At 59.6% G+C, this 23,642-nt stretch overlaps 1 protein-coding gene across 2 annotated transcripts in view; it reads left to right on the forward strand.

Moving 5' to 3' along the window:
• The window catches only part of ADGRA1 (adhesion G protein-coupled receptor A1), a 35,651-nt gene that overhangs the window by 6,306 nt on the left and 5,703 nt on the right, over nucleotides 1–23,642 (forward strand). The window contains exons 3-5 of one of the 2 annotated variants that reach the window (XM_025273971.3): nucleotides 2,262–2,352; nucleotides 3,341–3,464; nucleotides 7,700–7,845. In XM_025273971.3, the coding sequence (XP_025129756.2) occupies nucleotides 2,303–2,352; nucleotides 3,341–3,464; nucleotides 7,700–7,845 (320 nt within the window). In that variant the 5' untranslated portion in view covers nucleotides 2,262–2,302. Of the gene's footprint in view, nucleotides 1–2,224; nucleotides 2,353–3,340; nucleotides 3,465–7,699; nucleotides 7,846–23,642 lie in introns of both variants that reach the window. The other variant, XM_006070998.4, reaches the window with a different exon arrangement.

Here is a 23,642-nt window from a genome sequence, read left to right on the forward strand (position 1 = left end):
TCATGGAGGGGCAAACTGTCGTCTCCCGTGAGAGGAGCCTCATGCACAGGCCCGGGATGCCCCCAGAGCCCCATCAGACCTGAGTCCAGACCATCACAGCCAAGGACTCCGGGAAGAAAAGGCCCTTTGGTACCAGGACTCGACCGAGAAGACCTGTCTCTTCTCGACGTTCGCGGTGAGCTGTGTCTGGCAGGAGGCCAGTGCCCGTGGAGCCTGGCAGGTGCAGAAACGCCGCAGGACTCCTGGGCACCAGGCCCCTTCCCGCCCTGGCCCGGCGGAGACACTCAGAGTTCGGGATGCACAGGGCCCCGAGGGTGGGCTATGGGAGCCCAACACCCTGAAAGTGAGACCCCAGCGCTGGCATCTGCCCCGCCACCCCCTCATGAGACATCCGCTCTCCACCAGGAGCCCGTCCTGCCCTTGTCGGGAGGCCCCGTCACTGGGGTACAGACTCCTAGGCGCAGGACAGGCCCAATGGCCTCCATGCATGCAGAAGCGGCTCCTCGGGGTGCGACACGAGTCCTGCCGGGGTCTAACCGCAGTCCCTAGGGGCACCACCTTCCCGGTGCTGGAGTGGGTCCCCGGAACACACAGCCAGCTCCCCCGTCATCCTGAGGCCCGTGTCCCCTGCCTGACTCTCTCCCGAGCCTGGCCCACGTCCTGCTGAGACCGTGCACGTCAGACAGGGGCCTTCGGGGCCTGTGGATGGTCAGGACTGGGGCTGGTGGACAGCGCGTGTCCAGCCTGGGGTCTGCAAGCAGCATGGTGCCTTCCTTGGCCGCCCACTCACTCTGGGATGGGCACTGTTCCTGCCTCACTCGTCCACTGGGCCCCTGGGCAGCCAGACGCCGAGGTCCCCTTGGTGTCCAGGTCATGCAGTGCCTATTCCCAGGGGACTGAATTCCATCCACTGTTGCCACGGCGACAGACACCTTCTCACCCAAGTCTGCATCAGAGCAAAGTCAGGGAGCAGGGGCCAGGCTGGGCCTGGAGTGGCGTCTCTGAGCTCGCCCTTGGCAGGCCAGGCCTCGTGTCCTCTGGGCTGAGAAACGTCCATCAGGAGACAAGCAGCCTGAGCCCGAGGACAGCAGTTTCCTGCCTCCCGCTGTGGACAGGCCCAGGCCTTCTCGGGGTGCCCCTCCATCCCCCACCACTGCAGCCTGGAGACACCATCAGCTGCCTCCGCTGCCGCTCGGCCAGGGGCAGGCGCCTCAGCACGGACTCTCTGTGGTCTGGGGAGCAGAGCAGAGCCCAACCCTGAGCACCAGCCTTGCGGGCACAGCCAGGGCAACTCAGGCGGTCTCACGGGGCCACTGGGCCGCACTCCACAGGCCCAGCCTGGCCCCCAGCATGCCCTCCAGAGCCCAGCGCATCCCCTGGGGCTGCGCCAGCAGAACAGCGGGTTCAGAGCATGGAGCACAGATCCCGCCCTTGACCTGGGTAGTGGGCACCAGAGTGCCCGCTCCACAGGCAGAGGCTATCCCCGGGCGGCTGTGGCAAAGCCCCAAGAGCAGGAGGCTCAAACCACAGCCCAGGAGGCTGGCGTCCCAGGGCCGGTCCCTGCCGTGTAGACGCCCCCCACATGCTGCTGCGGCCTATCCTGCTGTCCTCCTTCTCACAAAGGCTCTGGCCCCTTCGGGTCAGGGCCGCCCCGGGACAGTGTCTGACCTGAGCCGGGTCTCTGAAGCCCAGAGCCCCTGGACTGTGGGGACGCCGCCTGCAGCAGGGCTCTCGTGTGACGTGCAGTGGAGGCGGGATGCCGCAGGGGTCTGGGGTGGCTTCACACCCGGCAGGACCACCGAGACTGGGCACAGACTCTCCTGTGAGACCTTCCCAGCAGCGCGTCACTGGGTGTGCGGCCACAGAGGGACCTGGGGGCAACCCGACAGGAGCCTCCCGGGGCACACAGGCGCCTCTGACGGCAGTGGGCTCCGGGCGACCCACGCCCCCGGGATGGAGGGAGGCTGGCAGGCCGACCCCCAGCCCAGCAGGGCGCTGCCCCTGGGGAGGCGGCCGTCAGAGCCCACAGGGACACCCGCGGCTGGGCCGAGTGCTGGGCACCTCTGCCCTGAGCGCTCCCCGCGTTGGGGGCCCTGCCCCTGCCCCAGGCGTTCCCAGCAAGTCTCCTGGTGCAGGAATGGCCTCCGGGAGCTTGCGGGGCGGACGCTGGTCCTGGGAGAGCCCGGCCACGCTGGTCATGCGGTGCGCTCCGTGTCCTTTCCAGGATCTGAGGACTGTCCTCTCCCTGCCCCCGCCCCCAGGGGAGCTCCTGCACCCCGTGGTGTACGCCTGCACGGCCGTGATGCTGCTGTGTCTGCTGGCCTCCGCCGCCACCTACATTGTCCACCAGAGGTGAGCCCCTCCCTGTGCTCGTGTAGAAAGGAGTCCCTGGCAGGCGCCTCGCAGGCCCGGGTGGCCCTGGCGGCCGCGGGTGGCTGAGTGCTGGGGGACAGACATCCCAGGCCCTCAAGTTCTCATCCTGTCGGTGACACGTGCTCTTCCTCCAAGGGCCCCCACAGCCCACGCCCCAAAGAGGTCAGAGTAGCCGCACAAGCCTCAGAGCAGCCCTGCCCTGGGCCGGCCAGCCACAGGGGAGTCCAGTGGGTTCTCTACGTCCCTCAAAGATGACCCGGGAAAAGTGAGGAGGGGTCCTGGCCACCATCAGGGTCCAGACCATGGGCAGAGCCGTGGGCAGAGCCTAGACCACGGTCATAGCTGTGGTCAGGGGAGGAGCTTGGGCACATCGTGGGCCGGGGCCCAGGCAGAGGCCTGAGTGTGGCGAGGCCGCAGGGAAGCTGTGCCCGCAGTCACAGCTGCAGACACGGGCTGAGGGGCCTAGCGTGAGCGCTGCCGGGCTGGCCCTGGCGTGGGCCCCACCCCAAGCAGCATCCCCTGCGGCAGGCATGGCTGTGGGGTCGTCAGTCAGCCACAGCCTTCTCCCAAGGTACAGACTCGATCAGATGCGAAGAACCCCGCCTGGGGAATGAGGAAGCCAGACCGGCTTCCCCCTCGACCTTCCCCCGTGACCTTGGACAAGTCGTGAGGTCCCAGGGCCCCTAGGTTCTCGTTTGCCTGACGACCGGAGATGTCCAGGCCCAGCATCCCAGGGTGACTTTACACCAAGCACCTGAGGCCACAAGCTAGAGTGGACGGCAAGTCCGTCCATCCACCCCCGGCCTGGTCTCCCTGGTGTGCTGTTCCCAGCCTGTCCCCGTCCACCCGAGGCCTCCAGCCCAGTCCCGGCAGGACGGAGCGCGGCCTCTGCGGCTGAGGCCGCCCCGCGCCCCGCCTCGCGCCCCGGCCGGGGAGACGGCTGCTAACCGTGGTCTCAACCCCACAGCGCCATCCGGATCAGCCGCCCGGGCCGGCACACCCTCCTGAACTTCTGTCTCCACGCGGCCCTGACCTTCTCTGCCTTCGCGGGCGGCATCAACCGCACCAGGTCCCCGACCCTGTGCCAGGCGGTGAGTGCTGTCTTCATTTGCTGCCAGGTCTGAAGTGTTTATCGACTCTCCGGCCAAGGGGGAGATTTGTGATGATCGTCCCGAGTGTGAAATAACACGCGAGCATCTGTGCAGGGGTTTCTCATGACAGGGACTCTTTAGCACCCAGTACATCTGTATCACAGTTTCTCCCCTGTGTGAGTCTGACCGATCTGCTCAGCGCCTGATTACGTTATTTAGTTTATTTTCCAATTGGACCAGTTTTCTCCAAGCCCCTGGTGACATGTTAATGAGACAATTTCCAACAAACTGGCTGATCACAGTAGGGACTCGAGCTGCCTCTCCTGCAAATAGGTGGGCAGGAGTTCAGGGGCGGGGCCTGCTCCCTCGGCCCAGGTAGGAGTCCTCATCAGGGAGACAGCGCCCTCACCGTTGGGTCACCAGGGATTGGGGGCGCCCACCCCCACGTGGCACCCAGTGCTCTCACATGGACTGGAAGGTCTGGCCCTCTTGGGTGAGCAGGGGCCTTTGGGAGAAGTCTTGGGGGGGTCTTCTTCCCACCCCATGGCCCCGCCTGGCCTTTCTTAGAAGGGGGGGAAAGGGGTTTCCTTGGTGGTCCAGTGGGTGAGACTCCAAAGCTTCCACTGCAGAGGTTGTGCGTTTGATCCCTGGTTGGGAAATGATCCCACAAACCTTGCAGCGAAGCCAAAAAAGAAAGGGGGGGCGTATGAAGTACCCCCTGGTCCTGACAGAGCCAGAGAGGCCCCTCCGTCAGCCACGAGTCAAGGACAAAGGCCCAGGGTCCATGCAGCTGGACACTGAGGGCCCTCTGCTCTCTCCCCCCAGCCTCTCAACAGCCCACCTACATGTGGCCTCGGCTCAGCCTGGCGGACAGTCCCCTCCTGGTGGGCAGATACCTCCAGGGGCACAGTCCCCTCTAGGTGGACATTCACCTCCAAGTGGACAGTCCCCTCTAGGTGGACAGTCCCCTCCCAGTGGGCAGACACCTCCAGGGGGACAGTCCCCTCCTGGCGGGCAGACCCTCTAGGTGGACAGTCCCCTCTAGGTGGACAGTACCTGCCAGGTGGACAGTCCCCTCCTGGCGGGCAGACACCTCCAGCACTGATCAGGGGCCAGGTGGGGGCTTCCCCATGGACCACAGGCATCTCACCAAGGACTCATTTGGTGGGTGTCCATCTGCCGGGACCACATGGAGAAAGTGTCCTGGCCAGCACCCACCACGACCTCACAGGCTCCCCTTGTGGCCCTGGTTGTGTGAATTCAACAAGAGTATGTTGACAGCCAGGGGGGCTGCTTCAGCCCAATTCCCTGGCTCCCGTGTGTGCCCGCTGACCTCAGCTCCTCTGTCCACACGAACTGACCTGTCCTTCTGCACCAACGGCAGCTGCTGGCAACTCCTGGGCGTCAGAGGGCAAGAGTCTGCTCCCACTGGGCAGGGGTGCCTCGGAGAACTGGCTGTGAGCTCCTGCCCCCACACGCTCCCCCTGCAAACAAGGTGCCAGGCCTGTGTGGCAGGATGTTAAGGGCTCGGTTTCCAGTGCCCCCAGGCTTCTAAGCACAGAAGAGAGGTCAGCTTTCCACAAAAGCGTGTGGATGCCAACCGTCCCACCGGGAGGCCGACTCGGGCAGAAAAGTCACCAGCACATCCCTGCACCACACGCGGGGCAGACACGCTCCTGGAGGTCTCTCGATAGCGCAGAAACACCCCCGGGGGAGCCCCGGGAAATCCAATTTGCCATCCGCCTCTGAACACCTGCTGAGACGCAGAGCCGTCTGGAAGCAGTAAAATGGACTGTTACCTTTATGTCCACATTTGCACTGGCGCCCCGTGTGTGGGGACCCTGCACGGGGAGCCCTGGGACCTGGGGCCGCCGCCCCTCAGCACCTCCGGTCATCACGACCCCTACAGCCCCGGGAGCCCGGCCAGGAGCCCCCAACCCAGGAACTGTCCCCAAGCCTCCTGCCCAGACAGAGGCTCAGGGGCCAGGCGTCCCTGTGGCAGCCAAGACCAGGCCAGGCCAGCAGGCTGGACCCCTGAGTGTGTCATGGGCGGGGGCAGACAAGCCTGGAGGGCCTCAGAAGTCCTGCTGGTCACCTCGTGGTGACAACGTCCCCTCAGCTCTGAGTCCACCCTTCCAGAAGGAGCTGCAGCTTCACTCGCTCACTTGAAGACAAGCATCGGCCCGGGCGTGGGGCAGAGAGGACAAGATTCCAGCAGAGGGCCCCTGGCACACAGGCCAGGCTCATCAGGAGAAACAGTCAGGAGAGAGAGCAGGTGCGGGGCCAGGAGGCCATGACCATGGACCCCACACTCGCTGGAGGAGAGGGACCCCAGGGCACAGCTCAAAGCCGGGTTGGTTGGAAGGTGTGAAGCTCACTGTCCAGTGTCAAGCTGACCGGCCCTGGTGCCCAGACATTGTCATACATCCTTCTAGGGCATCTGTTAGGGTGCTTCTAGTGATATGAATGTTCAAGCGGTGGCCCAAGGAGAGCGGACTGTCCTCCCAATGTCGGCCTTGTCCATCCCCGAGAGCCTGCACCGGACGGACAGACGTCTGGTCTGCGCAGGGAGAGCCCTGAGTGTCCTGGGCGGGGACTTCCTGCCTCTGGACCCGCTAGACTGAACCCGCACAGCTGGCCGTCCTGCCGGCTGCAGACTCCGGGCACCCCACCGCCCCCGTCACAGGGGACGATTCGTCAGCGCCAGTACGGTTTTGCCCTGGCCAGCAGCCAGACTGGCCCACTGTGCCCAACCCCTGTGCCCCACCACCTGGGCTCAACAGCGGTGCCCACAGCCAGCAGCTCCCCCATCCCGGCGGGCGTCACAGGGAAACGCGCCCTAGGGCCGTGATGGGCGCTCGGGTCCAGAGCTGGGGGCTGGAGAGGAGAGGTGGTCGTTATGGGACCAGAGCCTGGCGGTGCGCGGAGCCTGCGGCACCACGCACACCAGCGGCCCCACGGCCCCGCGGAAGCCCGGCTCGGCAGGGGCGGCTCAAGGGCCGTGTGGACGCCAGCGTGACGGCCCTGCGGCGACCTCTGCACGTGTCCACCTGAGGCTGGCGTCGGGGGGTCCTGCTTCCCGTCACCCACAGGCTAGCACGGTCCGGCGCTCGGGGAAGACGGGCGGGGGCGGGGCCAGGGCCGGCCAAGGCCCCACCCCGAGGACGCGTCTCCCGTCCACCCCCTTCTCTCGGCCAGGCCGCGGGGGTCACAGGCTCCAGGCTCCCAGGCACGAGGCCCAGACAGGGCACAGAGAAGGCCTGGACGCTCCCCTCCGCGCAGGCAGCGACTGAAACAGCCCAGCGTTCTCACAACAGTCCCACCTGTCCTTACGGGGCTTTCTCACAAGTTGAAGCTGAACTCTGCATGTGATAAATCCTTACAATGGTGCGATGTTACCTTTGTTTAGGGAATCTCTGTATTCCTTAAACACTGGCGTCCTTACAATCACAACCATATTTTACCTGTCATCGCAAAACGTCAGGTCATTACTTCAAAGGTAGCCTCATTCTACAGAATTGGATGGCGATGATGGGGTGTGGAATGAACGCCCAATTAGCTAAAGCGGAGCCGCCACGGGCATGGGGCTGTTTCCATAGTAACGAGAGACTCGGCCAGGCAAGGAGTGACAGGCAAGGAGTGAACTTCAGCTTATGATCCCCGAGGCACAGCATCCCGGAGACCCCCGCGCCTCCGCCCCTCCCTTCTGGCTGGCTCCGCGGGAGCTGAGCCAAGCTGACCACACCGCGCGCCCCGGTGCAAGAGGAGTCTCCCGGCTAGGACGGGGTGGGGCGGGGCCAGGAGGAGGGGGCGTGCCCACAGCTCCCTGCAGGAGGCCGAGCTGGCTCAGGGTCCCGGCCACCCACGCATCTTCCCTGAGCTCTGAGTCCCTGTGAAGGGTGGTGTCCGCCCCGAGGACCCCAGGGCCCCTGCCAGGCCCACTTCCTGTCGCTGTTGAGCTGTTTCCTGAGGATGTGGGAGGGGGTAGCAGGACGAGGTGCAGGGCTCAGACTCGGGGAAGGGGCTCTGGAGGGACGGGGAGGGGCGCTGGGGAGACGGGGAGGGGCGCTGGGGGACGAGGAGGGGCTCAGACCAGGGGCAGGGGTTCTGGCAGGGGAGACGGGAGGGGGCTCAGACTCGGGGAAGGGGCGCTGGGGGAGAGGGTGAAGGTCGGGGCTCAGACTCAGGGCGGGGGCGCTGGCAGGCGGGCGGGCTCTCACTGGCTCTTCCCCCAGGTGGGCATCGTGCTGCACTACTCCACACTCTCTACTTTGCTGTGGATCGGGGTGACCGCCAGGAACATCTACAAGCAGGTGACCAAGAAGGCCCCTCTGTGCCCGGGGGCAGGCCAGCCGCCGTACCCCAAGCAGCCCCTGCTCAGGTACCGAGCGCGTCTGACCCCCAGCCCTGGGCTTCCTGGGGGTTCTCAGCAAGCTGGCCATGGGGAAGCCTGGGCCCAGGGATGATCGAAGGCCCAGGTGGCCAGGGCTGGGGGGCCGGGGCAGGGCGGGGCTGGGACAGGGTCGACGCCCAGGTGTGGGGTTCGTGGCCTCTGGTGCCGCTGAGTCAGTGTGGGGAGGCCCCCGGTGCCCGCCGTGGGTGGGCAGGCATGGACATGGCTCTGTGCTGGGCCAGGGTCCTGGTCTCGGCTTTGGTTTATTCACGGGTCTCAGTGAGCAGAGAGGGAACCTAACCTCAAGGTGACCATGCGGCCTGGAAGTGGATTTGAATGGGGCTCCTTCTCCAGCTGGTCGTCCCCGTTTCCTCCTCAGACCGGGAGGGTTCGGGGTGGACGTGGTGGGACCAGGCCTGGGGCCAGTGGCACCCCCAGACATCCTCCCAGAATGCGGCTGGGACGCCCTGGAAGCATCCGTCTGGGCTGCAGCAGGAGTGCCTCTCAGGAGACGCCATGGCATGGTCTCAGCTCTTTAAGGAAAGGACGGGCCCACCTGCCCCTAGGTAGCTGTCCACGGCAATCGGTGTTTTGCTGGCCTATGCCCTCCGATTTCCCGAACCAAGACTGAATCCAAATCGGCTGTTGGCACGAGCCAGGCCCAGATCAGCCTGCGTGGCCGGAGCCTGGGTGCCCGCTGCCCAGCGCCGTCACCTGGCCGGTCTCTAGGCCATCGCCTGAGCTCAGAGAGCCTTGGAAGCCCTGGTGACCGCCGTGAGGCGCTCAGCCACCAGGGGCTGCCTGAGCTCCTGAGCGGGACGGTGCTGGGTGTCTGGGGCCCTGGCCGGGGATCCCGGGCACAGCCGTGCCCAAGTGGTTCCGTAAGGGGCAGCAGCTCCTGGGGTCGTGGCCCGGGTGGGGCAGGGGTGGCGGGTGCTTGGGGCCCACCCCCCCGGAGCGGGCTCCGCACCTGAGGGGCCGCTGGCCTATCCTCGTGAGTGCCTGCCCCACAGAGGCGTCCAGTGAGGCAGATAAAAATGCTGTTGTTTAAGTGAGTATCGTGACCCAGCCCCCACCCCCGTTCCCAACACTGTCTGGTTTTCACGTGGAGCAGACACGTTGCCACGTGGCAACCAGGGCTGGTGGCTTCTGCTGCAGCTTGGGCCAGGGAAGCGAGATTTCTTCCTCTTATCTCCTGCCAGGGAGGCCCCCGGGTTTAAAAATCACTCTCAAAATGTGTTTCCGTTTCCGGAGCTGAAACTGATTGCAGAACTGCCTGGTGGCTGCCTGGTGATGGAGCAAGCTGTGGTTTTACACGGTGGCTTCTGAATGCACGTAACCCGGCTGGCCCTGTGGGTCTGTGTCCTGGGGGCAGGGGCCCAGCCCAGCTGCACGGTCATACCCACAGCTCACTCCCCCCAGTGCCTCCTGGGGGGCCACTGCCACCCACCCGCCTGCATCTGCTGCCCCTGGGACAAGAAGCCTGGTGCTGAAGGCCACCCACCCAGTGCAGTGGCCCTGAGGGTCCCTCGGTCACCGGCACACACCCCCACGGGTGTGGCTGTCAGAGAGGGGGCGTCTGCTTCCGACTTGCCTCCCCCCTGCCCAGCTGCTCTCTCTGGCCCAGCCTGGCCTGGGGCTGGCAGCAGGTGCGATGGGCCTGGACCTTCTCCAGAGAACAGAGGCTGATGACGGGGACCCCAGAGACCAGGAGGAACTGTCAGGGGCTGGAGACGTTCCCTCCAGGGCCGCTGGGGCTTGAACTCTACCCTGGAGCCTCCACCCTCCTCTCCTCCACCCAGAAGCATCCTTGTCAGGGGGCTTTCCCGCCGGGCCGCCGGGGGCATTGCTTCACTACATCCTGAGCCCCCAGGATGGGAAAGTCACCTGTGTTTCACCAACTGCAGCAAGACTTTAGCTCCTGGGACCTCCCGGGAGGAGCGTGCTGCGAGGCCCCTTGCAGACAGAGCACACCACATCCTGCTGGGCCTCAGGGAAGGCCCCGTGGCTGGGCAGAGCCCCGAGTCCTCCCAACTCAGTTCCGCGGCTTTCTGATGAGAACTAAAAACATTTGTGAAATCCCACACTAACCTTATGCTTCCCTGGTGGCTCAGATGGTAAAGCGTCTGCCTGCAGTGCGGGAGACCTGGGTTCGATTCCTAGGTTAGGAAGACCCCCTGGAGAAGGAAATGGCCACCCACTTCAGTATTCTGGCCTGGAAAATTCCATGGACAGAGGAGCCTGGGGGGCTACAGTCCATGGGATCGCAAAGAGTCAGACACGACTGAGCAACTTCACTGGTTCACACTAACATTAAAATAGTTTTCTCCATTTTTGCATGAACAGCCATTGGACTTTGGGTAGAGATTGGGCTGAATCTGGAGAGCACGTTAAGAAGCGTTAGCATTTTAGCATTATTCAGTTCAGTTTAGTCGCTCAGTTGTGTCCAACTCTTTGTGACCCCATGGACTGCAGCACACCAGGCCTCCCTGTCCATCACCAGCTCCCAGAGTTTACTCAAATTCATGGCCATCGAGTCGCTGATGCCATCCAACCATCTCATCCTCTGTTGTCCCCTTCCCCTCCCGCCTTCAACCTTTCCCAGCATCAGGGTCTTTTCCAATGAGTCAGTTCTTCACATCAGGTAGACAAAGGATTAGAGCTTCAGCTTCAGCATCAATCCTTCCAATGAATATTCAGGACTAATTTCCTTTAGGATGGACTGGTTGGATCTCCTCACAGTCCAAGGGACTCTCAAGAGTCTTCTCCAACGCCACAGTTCAAAACCATCAATTCTTTGGCACTCAGCTTTCTTTATAGTCTAACTCTCACATCCATGCATGACTACTGGAAAAACCATAGCCTTGACTAGATGGACCTTTGTTGGCAAAGTACTGTTTCTGCTTTTGAATGTGCTGTGTAGGTTGGTCATAGATTTTCTTCCAAGGAGCAAGCATCTTTGAATTTCATGGCTGCAATCACCATCTGCAGTGCTTTTGGAGCCCCCCAAAATAAAGTCTGTCACTGTTTCCATTGTTTCCCCATCTATTTGCCATGAAGTGATGGGACCAGATGCCATGATCTTAGTTTTCTGAATGTTGAGCTTTAAGTCAGATTTTTTCACTCTCTTCTTTCACTTTCATCAACAGGCTCTTTAGTTCTTCTTCACTTTCTGCCCTTAGGGTGGTATCATCTGCGTATCTGAAGTTATTGATATTTCTTCCAGCAATCTTAATTCCAGATTGTGCTTCATTCAACCCAACATTTCGCATGATGTACTCTGCATATAAGTTAAATAAGCAGGTAACAATATACAGTCTTGAGATAGTCCTTTCCCTATTTGGAACCAGTCTGTTGTTCCATGTCCAGTTCTAACTGTTGCTTCTTGACCTGCATACAGATTTCTCGGGAGGCAGGTCAGGTGGTCTGGTATTCCCATCTCTGGAAGAATTTTCCACAGTTTGTTGTGATCTACACAGTCCAAGGCTTTGGCATAGTCAATAAAGCAGAAGTGGATTTTTTCTGGAATTCTTTAGCTTTTTCTGTGACCCAGCGGATTTTAACGTTACTGATGGTCTTCAGTCCATGAACGCAGGGTGTGGCTGCGCTCACGACGGCCTTTCGCTCCTCCTGGGAGAGTTTACAGCTGTCAGTGCGCACATCTCGTGCTTCGTGGTTAAATTATTTCCTTAGTATTCTTATGCTGTTGTAAACGGGATTGTTTCTTTAATCTTGCATTCAGGCTGTTCATTGCTTATGTATGTGCACCAGTCACTCAGTCATGTCCGACTCTTCACGACCCCATGGACTGCAGTCCACCAGGCTCCTCTGTCCATGGGATTCTCCAGGCAAGAACAGTGGAGTGGGTTGCCATGCCCTCCTCCAGGGGATCTTCCTGACCAGGGATTGAACCTGGGTCTCCTGCACTACAGAAAGATTGTTTTACCATCTGAGCCCCCAGGGAAGCCCCCTTGTGTACAGAAACACAGCTGAGCTTGTTTGCTGGTGTGTGTCCTGCGAGGCGGCTCACATTGCTTGCTAGCCCCAGGGACTCTCAGCAGGCCCTTTGGGATCACACGCACGGTTTCGTCTCCACGTTGGGAGTTTTACTGCTTCGCGTTCAGTCTGGACGTTCTTCTTTCTCTTCTTGCCTCGATGCCCTGGCGAGGGTTTGCAGGACTGCGTTAGCCCTTCTCTTTTTCTCTTAGTCTGGCCAACAGTTGCCCAATTGTGTTAAGCTTTGTAAAGGACTAACTTTGATTTCATTGACTTTCTCTGTTTTTTTTTTCTTCTTTGAAATCAGGGACTTGATTGAGCACATACTCTGTCAGGCTCTCTGCCCAGGGGCCGGTATGGGCTTTACAGTTATTTGGCAGTTTGTTTAGAACAGAAAATGTGTCTGACGTAAAGTAAGTTTAATAAGATCTCATAGTTTACAAAGTGCTTTCACACACTTCAGAGGGAAGATGACTTTCCGTTTTACAAAATAAGGACACGGGGGCACAAAGAGATTTCAGGGCTGTCCCGGTGCGTCGTCAGCTGCTAACTAATGATCGCCTCATTGCATTTATCTCTGCCATAGTCTCTATTAGTCCCTTCCTTCTGCTGATCTGAATTCAGTCCGCTCTTTTTTCCCCCGGTTCTTTACAGAATCAAGTCAGATTCCCAACTGGAGATCTGTCTGTTCTGACTGTAGAGCCCACGGCGTGACTTTCCCCCAGGCGCTGCTGCTGCTGACCCAGAGGTCTGCGTGCTGAGGGCTTGCTTCATTCATCGCGAGGCCTTTTCTTCCACCCGCTTATCATTTATGATCGTGCTGTTTCCCCCAGATCATCAGGCTTTCGGCAGGAGGCGGTGGAGGGAGGGGATGTCTGCTCTAGAGCCGTGCTGAGAACCGTAGAGACAGGGAAGCTCCGCCTGAGTGGAGGGCCACGTGGCTGAGGGTGAGACCCTGATCCCAGGGGTGGGAATGAGCCACTTCATCCCTCCCATGTTTAGAAAGCTCCGAGGGCAAGGCCGGGGCTCGGCAAGGGTCCGGGCCGGGGCAGGCGGCCCCGCAGGCTCTGCTGTGGGCGCAGGACCGAGTCAGCATCTGCTTTCTCTGTGGCGGACAGGGCAGCAGAGTGGGTGGGCATGGCCCCGGGGGGCCCCCAGGAAGCATCTCAATTCGGGCCCCAGGCCTCCCAGGGGTCACCAGGCAGAGTCGAGGCCTTCGTGGGTCCCAGACGGCTGTGAACTGAGTCTGAGTTGGGTTCCTGGCCCGTCAGTCCCAGCCCAGGGCTTTCTTTTGGGGCATCACTACCTGGGATGAAGAGGTGCCGCCCCTCAGCCTTCCCTCTGGGAAGTTGGGCCTTCCCTCTGCTCCTGCAGGAGGGGCTCCCTGCTCTCCCACCCGGGGGACACTGTCAGCAGCCTCCGCAGCTCATCCAAGGAAGGCTTTGCTGCGTCCTCCCGTGGGACCTGGGGGGCTGCCCTGCCCGTGTCCTCAGACCTGGGCTCACAGCTCCTTCTCATTAAATGTGGAAACCACGATCGAGAGGTGATGGCAAGTCAGTAAATAGTTTAATTGGGCCTGGAGTGCACAACGTCCACGCTGATCTGAGCTGCTGTTGGCGGAAAGCAGGCTGACTCTGTGTTCTGACGTGAGGCCCAGAGGCTGAGCCGTCATCTCGGGCCCCCCGGGCCACCCCATCCGCCCCACTGCTCAGCATAGAGGCGGTAGTTGTATGGCTGTGGACCCCAGGCTCAGCTGTTGTCACAGGACCCCAGGGTCCCCCCCATCCCAGTGCTCAGCGCGGAGGTGGTGGCTGGCTCTGCAGGAGGACCTCTGGGGGCCGCAGGGGGAGGAGACCCTCAGGCTGAGTCTGGGACAGTCTGTGCAGGCTCGCAAGGAGGGGAAGGGGTCCCAGGAGTGCAGATGCTGCCGGGTGAGTGGTCGGCACAGCCCGGGAGGAAATGCAGACGCACTCACAAGGGGGCCGTGCGGGCCGCACGTGGGGGGCCTGGCAGGGCAGGGGCGCACTCAAGGGCATCGCACAGGGACCTTTGGAAACTAGATCTGAGAGCAACCGAGCAGTGGGAACCAGCTGCAGACGAGGCGGGACCGGCCTCCTGGGCCTCAAGGCCCATCTCTGGCTGTGTTCTCACACAGCACAGGGGCGAGGAGGCTCTCCGCGATCTCTGGAAAAGCGCTTCCGGAGGGCTCCACCCTACAACCAAGACCTCCTCCCGAGACCGCCATCTCGGCGGGGGGAGCGTTTGATAGGGGATCCCGGGCCCAGGGCCTCCACCGAAACCTCAGCATCAGATACCTTCTGGCTGGGGCCGCTGGCGTTCTGGACTGATTCAGCTGCGTGCAGCCACGTCCTGACTCTGCAGCCTGCCCTGCCTCCCGATACAGCGCCCCCAAGTAGTTTTCTGTCTCAAGGTCTGAAAAGCCCACTTGGTGGTGCCCACAGCCTGGTTCATCCATGGTCCGCAGGCAGTCGGCCCAGACTCTGGATGGCCCTGCCCAGGGGAGGGAGGGGTCCCTGGGGCTCCCGCTGCCCGGGACCCCTTCTCAGGGCAGAGGCTGAAGCCGGCTGGGAGCTTGGGACGTGCTTGACCCAGCGCCGGGCCGGGTGGAGCCACACAGCCCCGTGTGCGGCCTTGGGAGCAGAGGACTCTGGGCTCAGAGCCGAGCAGGACCCTGTGAGGCCGCACCTGGGACCCCGGCCCGGCTCACAGGCCTGGCCCAGGAACACGGGGGCTTTTGTCAGCTAAACGCGAGCGGACAGCCTTGCGTGCTGGGACCTACCCCCAAGAATCAGGACACGCCGGGCTGCTGGGTTTCCGTGCCTCCTGGTCTCCATAGGAGACCACTCTGGTGTTCACACTGCAGTGTTCACACTCCGGTGTTCTTGCCTGGGAAGTCCCACGGACAGAGGAGCCTGGCAGACTGCGCTCCCAAGAGTCATTCGGACACAACTGAGCGACTAAGTCAGTACCACGTTCTGAACAGGAGCCTGTCCTGGAGCACCTTCACGGCATGGTCGGGGCTCGGGCAGGCGTCCTCCGCGCCTCACATGGCCCCAGGCCTTCATCCACCAGCTCTTCTCCAGGCGTCAAGTTCCTGAGGGTTTCACCCTCCTCTGCCCACCGCCGGTCAATGCGAGCTGGACGTGAGGATCTGCATCTCAGAGGCAACGTCGGTGGCTCTCAAAGCCGCACCCTCGGGCGCTGTACATGGGTGGCTCTTTCATCCGCGCTGAAATCACTGACTTGATCTCTCGGGTTTCGAAGTCCTGACCGACACCAGGAGCGCTAACTGGACCTGGAGGGGGGTGCCCCTCCGACAGACTCTGGGCTGAAGGCCTGCGCCCGGGCGCTCATCCTCATCTGGACTCCAGCTGCTGCCCACTGCCCTGGGCTGCTCCAGGTCTCCAGCCCACCCCTCCTCTAAGTGCACCCCCCTTCCTCGAGGATATGGGGGGCCCAGGAGCAGTGACCCCTCTGTTCATGTCAGCGGATCTCATCCACAGAGACCCAGGACCCACAAGGGCATGGGCCAGCCGGTGCCTCAGCTGGTGGCAGCTCCTCGGGGGGCCTGGGGGCGGCCTGCCCCTGTACAGTGGACGGAGCGGCCGGCAGGCCCTCGGGCCTCCTGGGGGCGGCCTGCCCCTGGACAGTGCACGGAGCGGCCGGCAGGCCCTCAGGCCTTCCTCACGGCCTGACGCGGCTGCTCCTCCCTCGTCCTTGCTGCGGGCCTCTTCCCCTGCTGGTCCCTTCCGGTCGCTGGGCCGTGGCGGGAGAATCTGGCCTCTGCAGTCCTCTGTCCTCTCCTGCGGCCCCTCGGACACTCAGGGAAGCGTGGGCCCCGTGACCTGGAAAGAGGGCCTGCCTGGCTCAGCTGACGGAAGACAAGCACCGGGGGCGGTTGCTGGGATTTACAAGTCAGGTTTCCCAGGGCCCCTAAACTCAGGACGCGGGGTCGGTAAACAGACGCCCCACTTGAACACTGAAGCTGGAGCAGAAGGGGTCCGTGGGTCAGAGTCAGAAAACTCCAGCACTCTGAGGTCACTGTCTGCCAAACAGTCGCTGGAGCCCCTCTGCAAGGCCTCCAGGGCAGCTGGGGCTCGTGGAGCCAGCCAGACTCCCCAGCGGGCACCACGCGTGCCCACGCAGGGCCCATGGGCCTCAGCAGGGACAACACCCTTCACCTGGGCCTTGCGCCCACCGACCAGGGCTCCCTGTCCTGGGAATGGTGTACTCTGACTGCACGTGGGCTCCAGTCAGCAGCCAGGGGAGTGTGCAAAACAGGTCCCAGGCCCTGAAGACAGGACAGAGGACGGGCAAGTGCCTGGGTGGGTGGGCAGGCAGCAGGGTCAGCCGGGGTCAGAGCTGCCGGAACCTTCACCCTCCACTCGGAGGCACCCCAGGCTCTGGGGGGAGGGCTGGTCCTTCCTCGTTTTTAAAAAACTTTTTTATTTTTTAAGAAATAGAACATTTATACCCCCAAAAAGCCTAAAACATCAATGCAGGTTTATGAAACAGTCCTGTGCCCTTCAAAGGAAGAAACAGGAGCCTCCTCTGCAGGAAACTCGGCCATGCCCCACCCCCATCCTGACTCATGACTTTTATCGCCTTTTTTTATAGTTTTACCACCCAAATTTGTCTGCACTGATTTTGAGCCGTATACACATGGACTCGCTCATTTTATATTTTTACCAGGTTTATTTCACTGCCCAGCGTGCTTTCCAGACCCGTGTCTGAAACTGTGTCACCATCTGGCCGCGAGATGCGGATGAGTGGCCAGCCTCTGTAGTCACGCTGCTCCTGGTGGAGGGGGGGTGTCTGTGAGCCCACCATCCCCCCAGGTTTTGCTCATCTTTCCTGGGAGCGGGGGCTCTGGGGTCCCATCTGCACTCCCTGCTGAGCACCCAGCCTCCTCCCGTCCCCCTCTGGGCCGTCTGTCCATCCGTCCATCCTTCCGCTGCTGTAGGACTAGGTAGGCACGTCCCCCGCATCTGTCACCGGTGTCTTTCCGACTCCCCCAGCCGGAAGCAGGAGCCTGGGCACCAACGCTGCACCCCCTTACAAACCCACCCTTCTCGGTGACAGGCCTCGCAGGTTCAGCTCTGCGATTCACTTACAGTTCTGTGCTTTCTGCTGGGATGTGACTTTCTGGGTAGTGTGAGCTTGGGGACCAGGTTAGTTTCCTGCTCCTATTGGAATAAATTAAAACTACATGAATTTATCGTCGGGGCTTCCCGGGTGGTGCTGGTGGTTAAGAACTCCCCCTACCAACACAGGAGAAGAGACTCGGGTTTGACCCCTGCTCAGGAAGATGCCCTGGAGGAGGGCATGGCAGTATTCTTGCCTGGAGAATCCCGTGGACAGAGGAGCCTGGCGGGCTGCTGTCGGTGGGCTCGCAAAGAGTCAGACACGACGGAGCAACTTAGCAGCAAGCAAATTTATCATACACAGTCCTGGCGCTGGAATCCGAAACCAGGCCGCGGGCTAACCCAGGCGCGCGGGGCGGGCCCTTCCGGAGCCCCCAGGGTTGACCGGGGCTTCCACGCTCCCGCTTCTTGCAGCGGCCGCCTCGGCACTGGGGTCACGACCTCACTGGAGCGGCCGTGGCGGGGGTCCGCTGCGGGTGGGAGCTGACGCTGAGCAGGAGGGTCCACGGGGGCGGCGGGGGCCGGGCAGGGCTCTGGACGGCCTCGCACGGGCCCGGTCGCCCTGCGGCTGCCGCGCAGACAGCGCCCCGGGCCTCCAGCGCCCTCTGCCGGCCGCGGTCCCGCAGGTGCTGGACGCGGAGCCGAACGGCCGGAGGAGGGCGAGGCTCCCCGCAGAGGGGGAGGCGGCGGGCTGCAGGGGCCCGACCAGGCGCGGCGGAGAGGCCGTCAGAGCCCACCTACAGGACTCCAGGGCGAGGGCACAGTCTGGCCCAGGCGGCAGCCCCTCCCAGGGGGCTGGGGGGACTGTCCGCCTTGGGGGAAGCGGGGGCTGAGCCCACCCAGCGCTCCGGACCCCCGCTGGGTTGGGTCTCCTCCTGGGCGGGCTGGGGGACCCATCTGGACCCATGGGCAGTGCCGGGGAAAGAAAAGGAGGGGTCACCTACCTGCCCAGGGTGAGGCCGGCAGCAGGATCTCCTGGTGAGCTGTCCCTGGGTGGCTGGGTGCCTCTGAGGGGCTCTGGGTCCTGCGCCCGCCGCGGGTTGCAGACCTGAGCAGAGGCCCCTTGCCCGCTTGCCACGCCACCTCACCACGTGCTGAAGGAGCCTCTTGATCGAAGCCCAGGGCTTCTCTCCTTGGACCTGTCAGCGTGGTGGGCCCAGTGTGGCATCGGGGGGCGTGGCGGGGGGCATGGGAGGGGGTGGGGGTCCAGGAGGCGGGTCCCCTTGCTGTGAGCCCAGAGCAGAACTGGCTCCCGAGGTCTCCCCATGCCCTGAGGCCGCCCACCCGTTGTCCCTGGAGCTCCGTCTGGCCTGGCGTGGCCTCTGTGGGTGCCGAGCTGGAGCCCTGGAGGCTGTTCGCTGTACCCGAGGGGTCTGCAGAGGCCCCTCCTTTGCGCAGCCCCACCCATTCGCCTGGGCCCCGGTGGCCTGCAGCAAATCCTGCGAATCCAGCCTGTTCAGGGCCCGTCGCTGCCTTTCCCTTCCCTCCAGGCTGGTCTCATGGCCCGTGCTCACACCCAGGGCCCCAGAGGAAGCCCTCGGAGCTCATGGCCGGAGGAGCTTGGGCCAGAGTGGGCCCTGCCCCACCGCGGCACCTTCACCTGCAGATGGCACACAGTCGTGCCAGGCAGGCAGCGGTTTGGGGGGCACCACGCGATGGTGAGGCAGGTACTGAGCTACAGCGGGAAGGGGTGAGGCTGAACCTGGAGCTGCAGGCAACAGAGCAACGGGAGGGCCCATGCTCGGGAGAGGAACAGGGGGACGTCCACGTGGGAGCAGGCCCGGAGGGGCTATAGGCAACGATGGGGGGCCCAGTCCAGGCCGGGGCTGGGGGGCTCATCTCCCGTCACTGCTTGTCACCAGGCCGAAAGTGCTGCCTCCACAGGCCCCTGCCAGGTGGTCTGTCTTCTCATAAGGAGCCCCAGCCTCGCCCCAGGAAGGGAGGCTCCCAGCAGAGGGGCTGCGCTCAACTGCTGTCTCCACGGGAGACCCCTCGCCAGCCTGATGGGGCGGAGCTGAGCAGCCCTGCCTGCTGTCAGCCTTCCCTCCCGGCCCGATGCTGGGCATCAGGGTCCGTCCCTGCAGTCGGGGGCGTGGTACACTGCCTGCTTTTCAGATAGCCCAGGCCCTTAATGTTTCCATATAAGTTATTTTTAAAATTTATTTATTTTTTATTTTATCGTATTTTTGGCTCCAGTGGGTCTTCACCACTGTGCACACAGCCTTTCCCTAGCTGTGGCGGGCGGGCAGGTGCAGTGACCTCTTGTTGCGGGGTGTGGGCTCCAGGCGGGCAGGCTCAGCCGCCGTGTGGGGGCTTCTTTGCTCTGCAGCACACGGGATCGTCCAGACCAGGTACTGAACACATGTCCCCTGCATTGACAGGCAGACTCTTACCCACTAGACCACCAGGGAAGCCCCCATATAAATTTTCAATTTAGAAAAAAGGGCCTCCAGGGTTTTGACCTGATGTCACTGCAAACAGCACTTTTGTCTCCGCGTGCTTTCCCCGTGCAGTGTATGAAGCGTGACTGTGATAAGCTGGTGACTGATCTCTGCGATAAGCTGGTAGCTGATCTCTGCGATAAGCTGGTAGCTGATCTCTGCGATAAGCTGGTGACTGATCTCTGCGATAAGCTGGTGACTGATCTCTGCGATAAGCTGGTGACTGATCTCTGCGATAAGCTGGTAGCTGATCTCTGCGATAAGCTGGTGACTGATCTCTGCGATAAGCTGGTGACTGATCTCTGCGATAAGCTGGTAGCTGATCTCTGCGATAAGCTGGTGACTGATCTCTGTGATAAGCTGGTAGCTGATCTCTGTGATAAGCTGGTAGCTGATCTCTGCGATAAGCTAGTGACTGATCTCTGTGATAAGCTGGTAGCTGATCTCTGCGATAAGCTGGTGACTGATCTGTGTGATAAGCTGGTGACTGATCTCTGCGATAAGCTGGTAGCTGATCTCTGCGATAAGCTGGTAGCTGATCTCTGCGATAAGCTGGTGACTGATCTCTGCGATAAGCTGGTGACTGATCTCTGTGATAAGCTGGTGACTGATCTCTGTGATAAGCTGGTGACTGATCTCTGTGCGATAAGCTGCCAGCCATCTAGACCCGCCCCTTATTCCCAGCAGAAGTCTTGGAGCCGCCACAGCGTTTTTCAGGGAACTGGTCGGGGCACCTGCAGACGGAAGGGCATCGACTCCATTCTCACTGGTACCTTTGCTTCTCTGCTGCCTCGTCACGGTGCCGGCATCCAGGAGATGCTCAGAGGGACCAGAGGCACGGTCACCTTGCCCCTGCCTGAACCTGGGGGGCCTTCCCCACCTCACCATCCGGGGACACACGGGCTTCTTGTTGTTCAGTCACTCAGTCACGTCTGACTCTGCGACCCCATGGACTGTAGCCCGCCAGGCTCCTCTGTCCATGGGATTCTCCAGGCAAGAATACAGGAGTGGGTAGTCATGCCCTTCTCCAGGGGATCTTCCTGACCCAGGGATCGAAGCTGGGTCTCCCTCATTGCAGACAGATTCTTTACATCTGAGCCACCAGGAAAGCCCAGAGTTTGCTCAAACTCATGTCCATTGTCTGAGCAAACTCCAGGAGATAGTGAAGGACAGGTAAGCCTGGAATGCAGCAGTCCAAGAGGTTGCAAAGAGTCAGACAGGACTGAGTGACTGAACAGCAATGTGTCCATTGAGTCGGTGATGCCATCCAACCATCTCATCCTCTGTCGCCCTCTTCTCCTCCCGCCTTCAATCTTTCCCAGCATCAGGGTCTTTTCCAATGAGTCAGTTCTTTGCATCAGGTAGACAAAGGATTAGAGCTTCTTCAGCATCAGTCCTTCCAATGAATATTCAGGACTGATTTCCTTTAGGATTGACTGGTTTGATCTCCGTGCAGTCCAAGGGATTCTCAAGAGTATTCTCCAACACCACAGTTGGGACCAGATGCCATGATCTTAGTTTTTTGTATTGAGTTTTAAGCCAACTTGTTCACCCTCTTCTTTCACCCTCATCAAGAGGCTCTTTAGTGCCTCTTCACTTTCTGCCATTAGAGTGGTGCCGTCCGCGTATCTCAGGCTGTCAATGTTTCTCCCTGCAGTACTGATTCCAGCTTGTGCTTCCTCCAGCCCAGCGTTTTGCATAGCATGTGCTGCATGTAATTAAATCAGCAGGTGATAATGTGGAGCTTTGACACCCTGTTTTCCAGATTTTGAACTAGTGCTTTGTTCCCTGTCCAGTTCTAACTGTTGTTTCTTGACCTGCATACAGGTTCATTTTCTAAATCCAGCTTGTACATCAGAAAGTTCTCAGTTCATATACTGTTGAAGCCTAGCTTGAAGGATTTTGAGCGTAATCTTGCTAACATATGGAATGAGTGTAATTGTACAGTAGTTTGAATGTCCTTTTGGAGAAGGAAATGACAACTCACTCCAGTACTCTTGCCTAGAAAATTTCATGGATGGAGGAGCCTCATAGGCTACAGTCCATGGGGTTGCAAAGAGTCGGACACGACTGAGCGACTTCACTTTCACTTTGAACATTTTTTGGCATTGCCTTTGTTTGGGACTGGGATGAAAACACCTTTTCCAGTCCTGTGGCCACTGCTGAGTTTTTCAAATTTGCTGGCATATTGAGTGCAGCACTTTAACTACAGCATCTTTTAGGATTTGAAATAGCTCAACTGGAATTCCATCACTTCCACTAGCTTTGTTTATAGTGATGCTTCCTAAGACCCACTTGACTTCACATTCCAGGATGTCTGGCTCTAGGTGAGTGGTCACACCATTGCAGTTATCCGGGTCATTAAGACCTTTCTTGAACAGTTCTTTGCTGTATTCTGGCCACCTCTTCTTAGTATTTTCTGCTTCTGTTAGGTCCACACCATTTCTGTCCTTTATTGAGCCCATCTTTGCATGAAATGTTCCCTTGGTATCTCTAATTTTCTTGAAGATATCTCTAGTCTTTCCCATTCTACTGTTTTCCTCTATTTCTTTGCATTGTTCACTTAAGAAGGCTTTCTTGTCTCTCCTTGCTATTCTCTGGAACTCTGCGTGCAGTTTCCCTTTCTCCCTTGCCTTTCGCTTCTCTTCTTTTCTCAGGCATGTGTAAGGTCTCCTCAGACAACCACTTACCTTCTTGAATTTCTTTTTCTTTGGGGTGGTCTTGGTCACCGTCTGCTACACAATTTCACAAACCTGTGTCCATAGTTCTTCAGGCACGTTGTCTACACAGATCTAATCCCTGAACCTATTTGTCACCTTCACTGTATAAGCATGTATAATCATAAGGGATTTGATTTAGGTCATACCTGAATGGTCTAGTGGTTTTCCCTACTTTCTTCAATATAAGTCTGACTTTGGCAATAAGGAATTCATGATCTCAGCCACAGTCAGCTCCCAGTCTTGTTTCTACTGTTTCTAATGACTGTATAGAGCTTTTCCATCTTCAGCTGCAAAGAATATAATCAATCTGATTTCGGTGTTGACCATCTGGTGATGTCCATGTGTAGAGTCTTCTCTTGTGTTGTTGGAAGAGGGTGTTTGCTATGACCAGTGCATTCTCTTGGCAAAACTCTCTTAGCCTTTGCCCTGCTTCATTCTGTACTCCAAGGCCAAACTTGCCTGTTACTTCCTACTTTTGCATTCCAACCTCCTATGATGAAAATTACATCTTTGTGGGGTTTTTTTTGGTGTTAGCTCTAGAAGGTCTTGTAGGTCTTCACAGAACCGTTCAACTTCAGCTTCTTCTGCGTTAGTGGTTGAGGCATAGACTTGGATCACTGTGATGCTGAATGGTTTGCCTTGGAAACGAACAGAGATCATTCTGTTGTTTTTGAGATTGCACTGAAGTATTGTATTTTGGACCCTTTTGTTGACTATGAGGGCTATTCCATTTCTTCTAAGGGATTCTTGCCCACAGAGAGTGCTAAGTCACTTCAGTGTGTCCGACTCTTTGTGACCCTATGGACTGTAGCCCCTAGGTTCCTCTGGCCATGAGATTCTGCAGGCAAGAATACTAGAGTGGGTTGCCATTTCCTACTCCAGAAGGTCTTCCCCACCCAGGGATCAAACCCACATCTCTTGCATCTCCTGCTTTGACAGGCAGGTTCCTTACCACTAGCGCCGCCTGGGAAGCCCCTCGAGAGTGGTCATCTGAATTAAATTCACCCATTCTCGTCCATTTTAGTTCACTGATTCCTAAAAGGCCGATATTCACTCGTGCCATCTCCTGCTTGACCACGTCCAGCTGACCTTGATTTTTGACACTGTCTGCACACACACGTATCCATCCTCCCCCAAACTCCTCTCCCACCCAGGCTGCCACACCACACTGAGCAGCTTCCTGTGCTATGCAGGAGGTTCTTGTTGGACTTTTTTTTTTTCTTTTTTCATTTATTTCTGCCCCTGTTTTTGTCATCTCCTTCCTCCTGGTTACTCTGAGTTCACTTTGCTGTTTTATTTTTCTGCCCTGTTGAGGTGGAATCTTTGGTCATTGAACTTTAAACCTTTCTTTTTTTCTCATGGAAGTACACAGCTACGAGTGTCCCTCTAAGCCCAGCTTTAGCTGCATCCCAGAAATATTATACTGAATTTTCTTTCTCACTTTGGTTAAAATATTTTCCAGA

This window comes from Bubalus bubalis, chromosome 23 (genome assembly GCF_019923935.1).
Source record: "Bubalus bubalis isolate 160015118507 breed Murrah chromosome 23, NDDB_SH_1, whole genome shotgun sequence".
NCBI classification, from domain to species: Eukaryota; Metazoa; Chordata; class Mammalia; order Artiodactyla; family Bovidae; genus Bubalus; species Bubalus bubalis.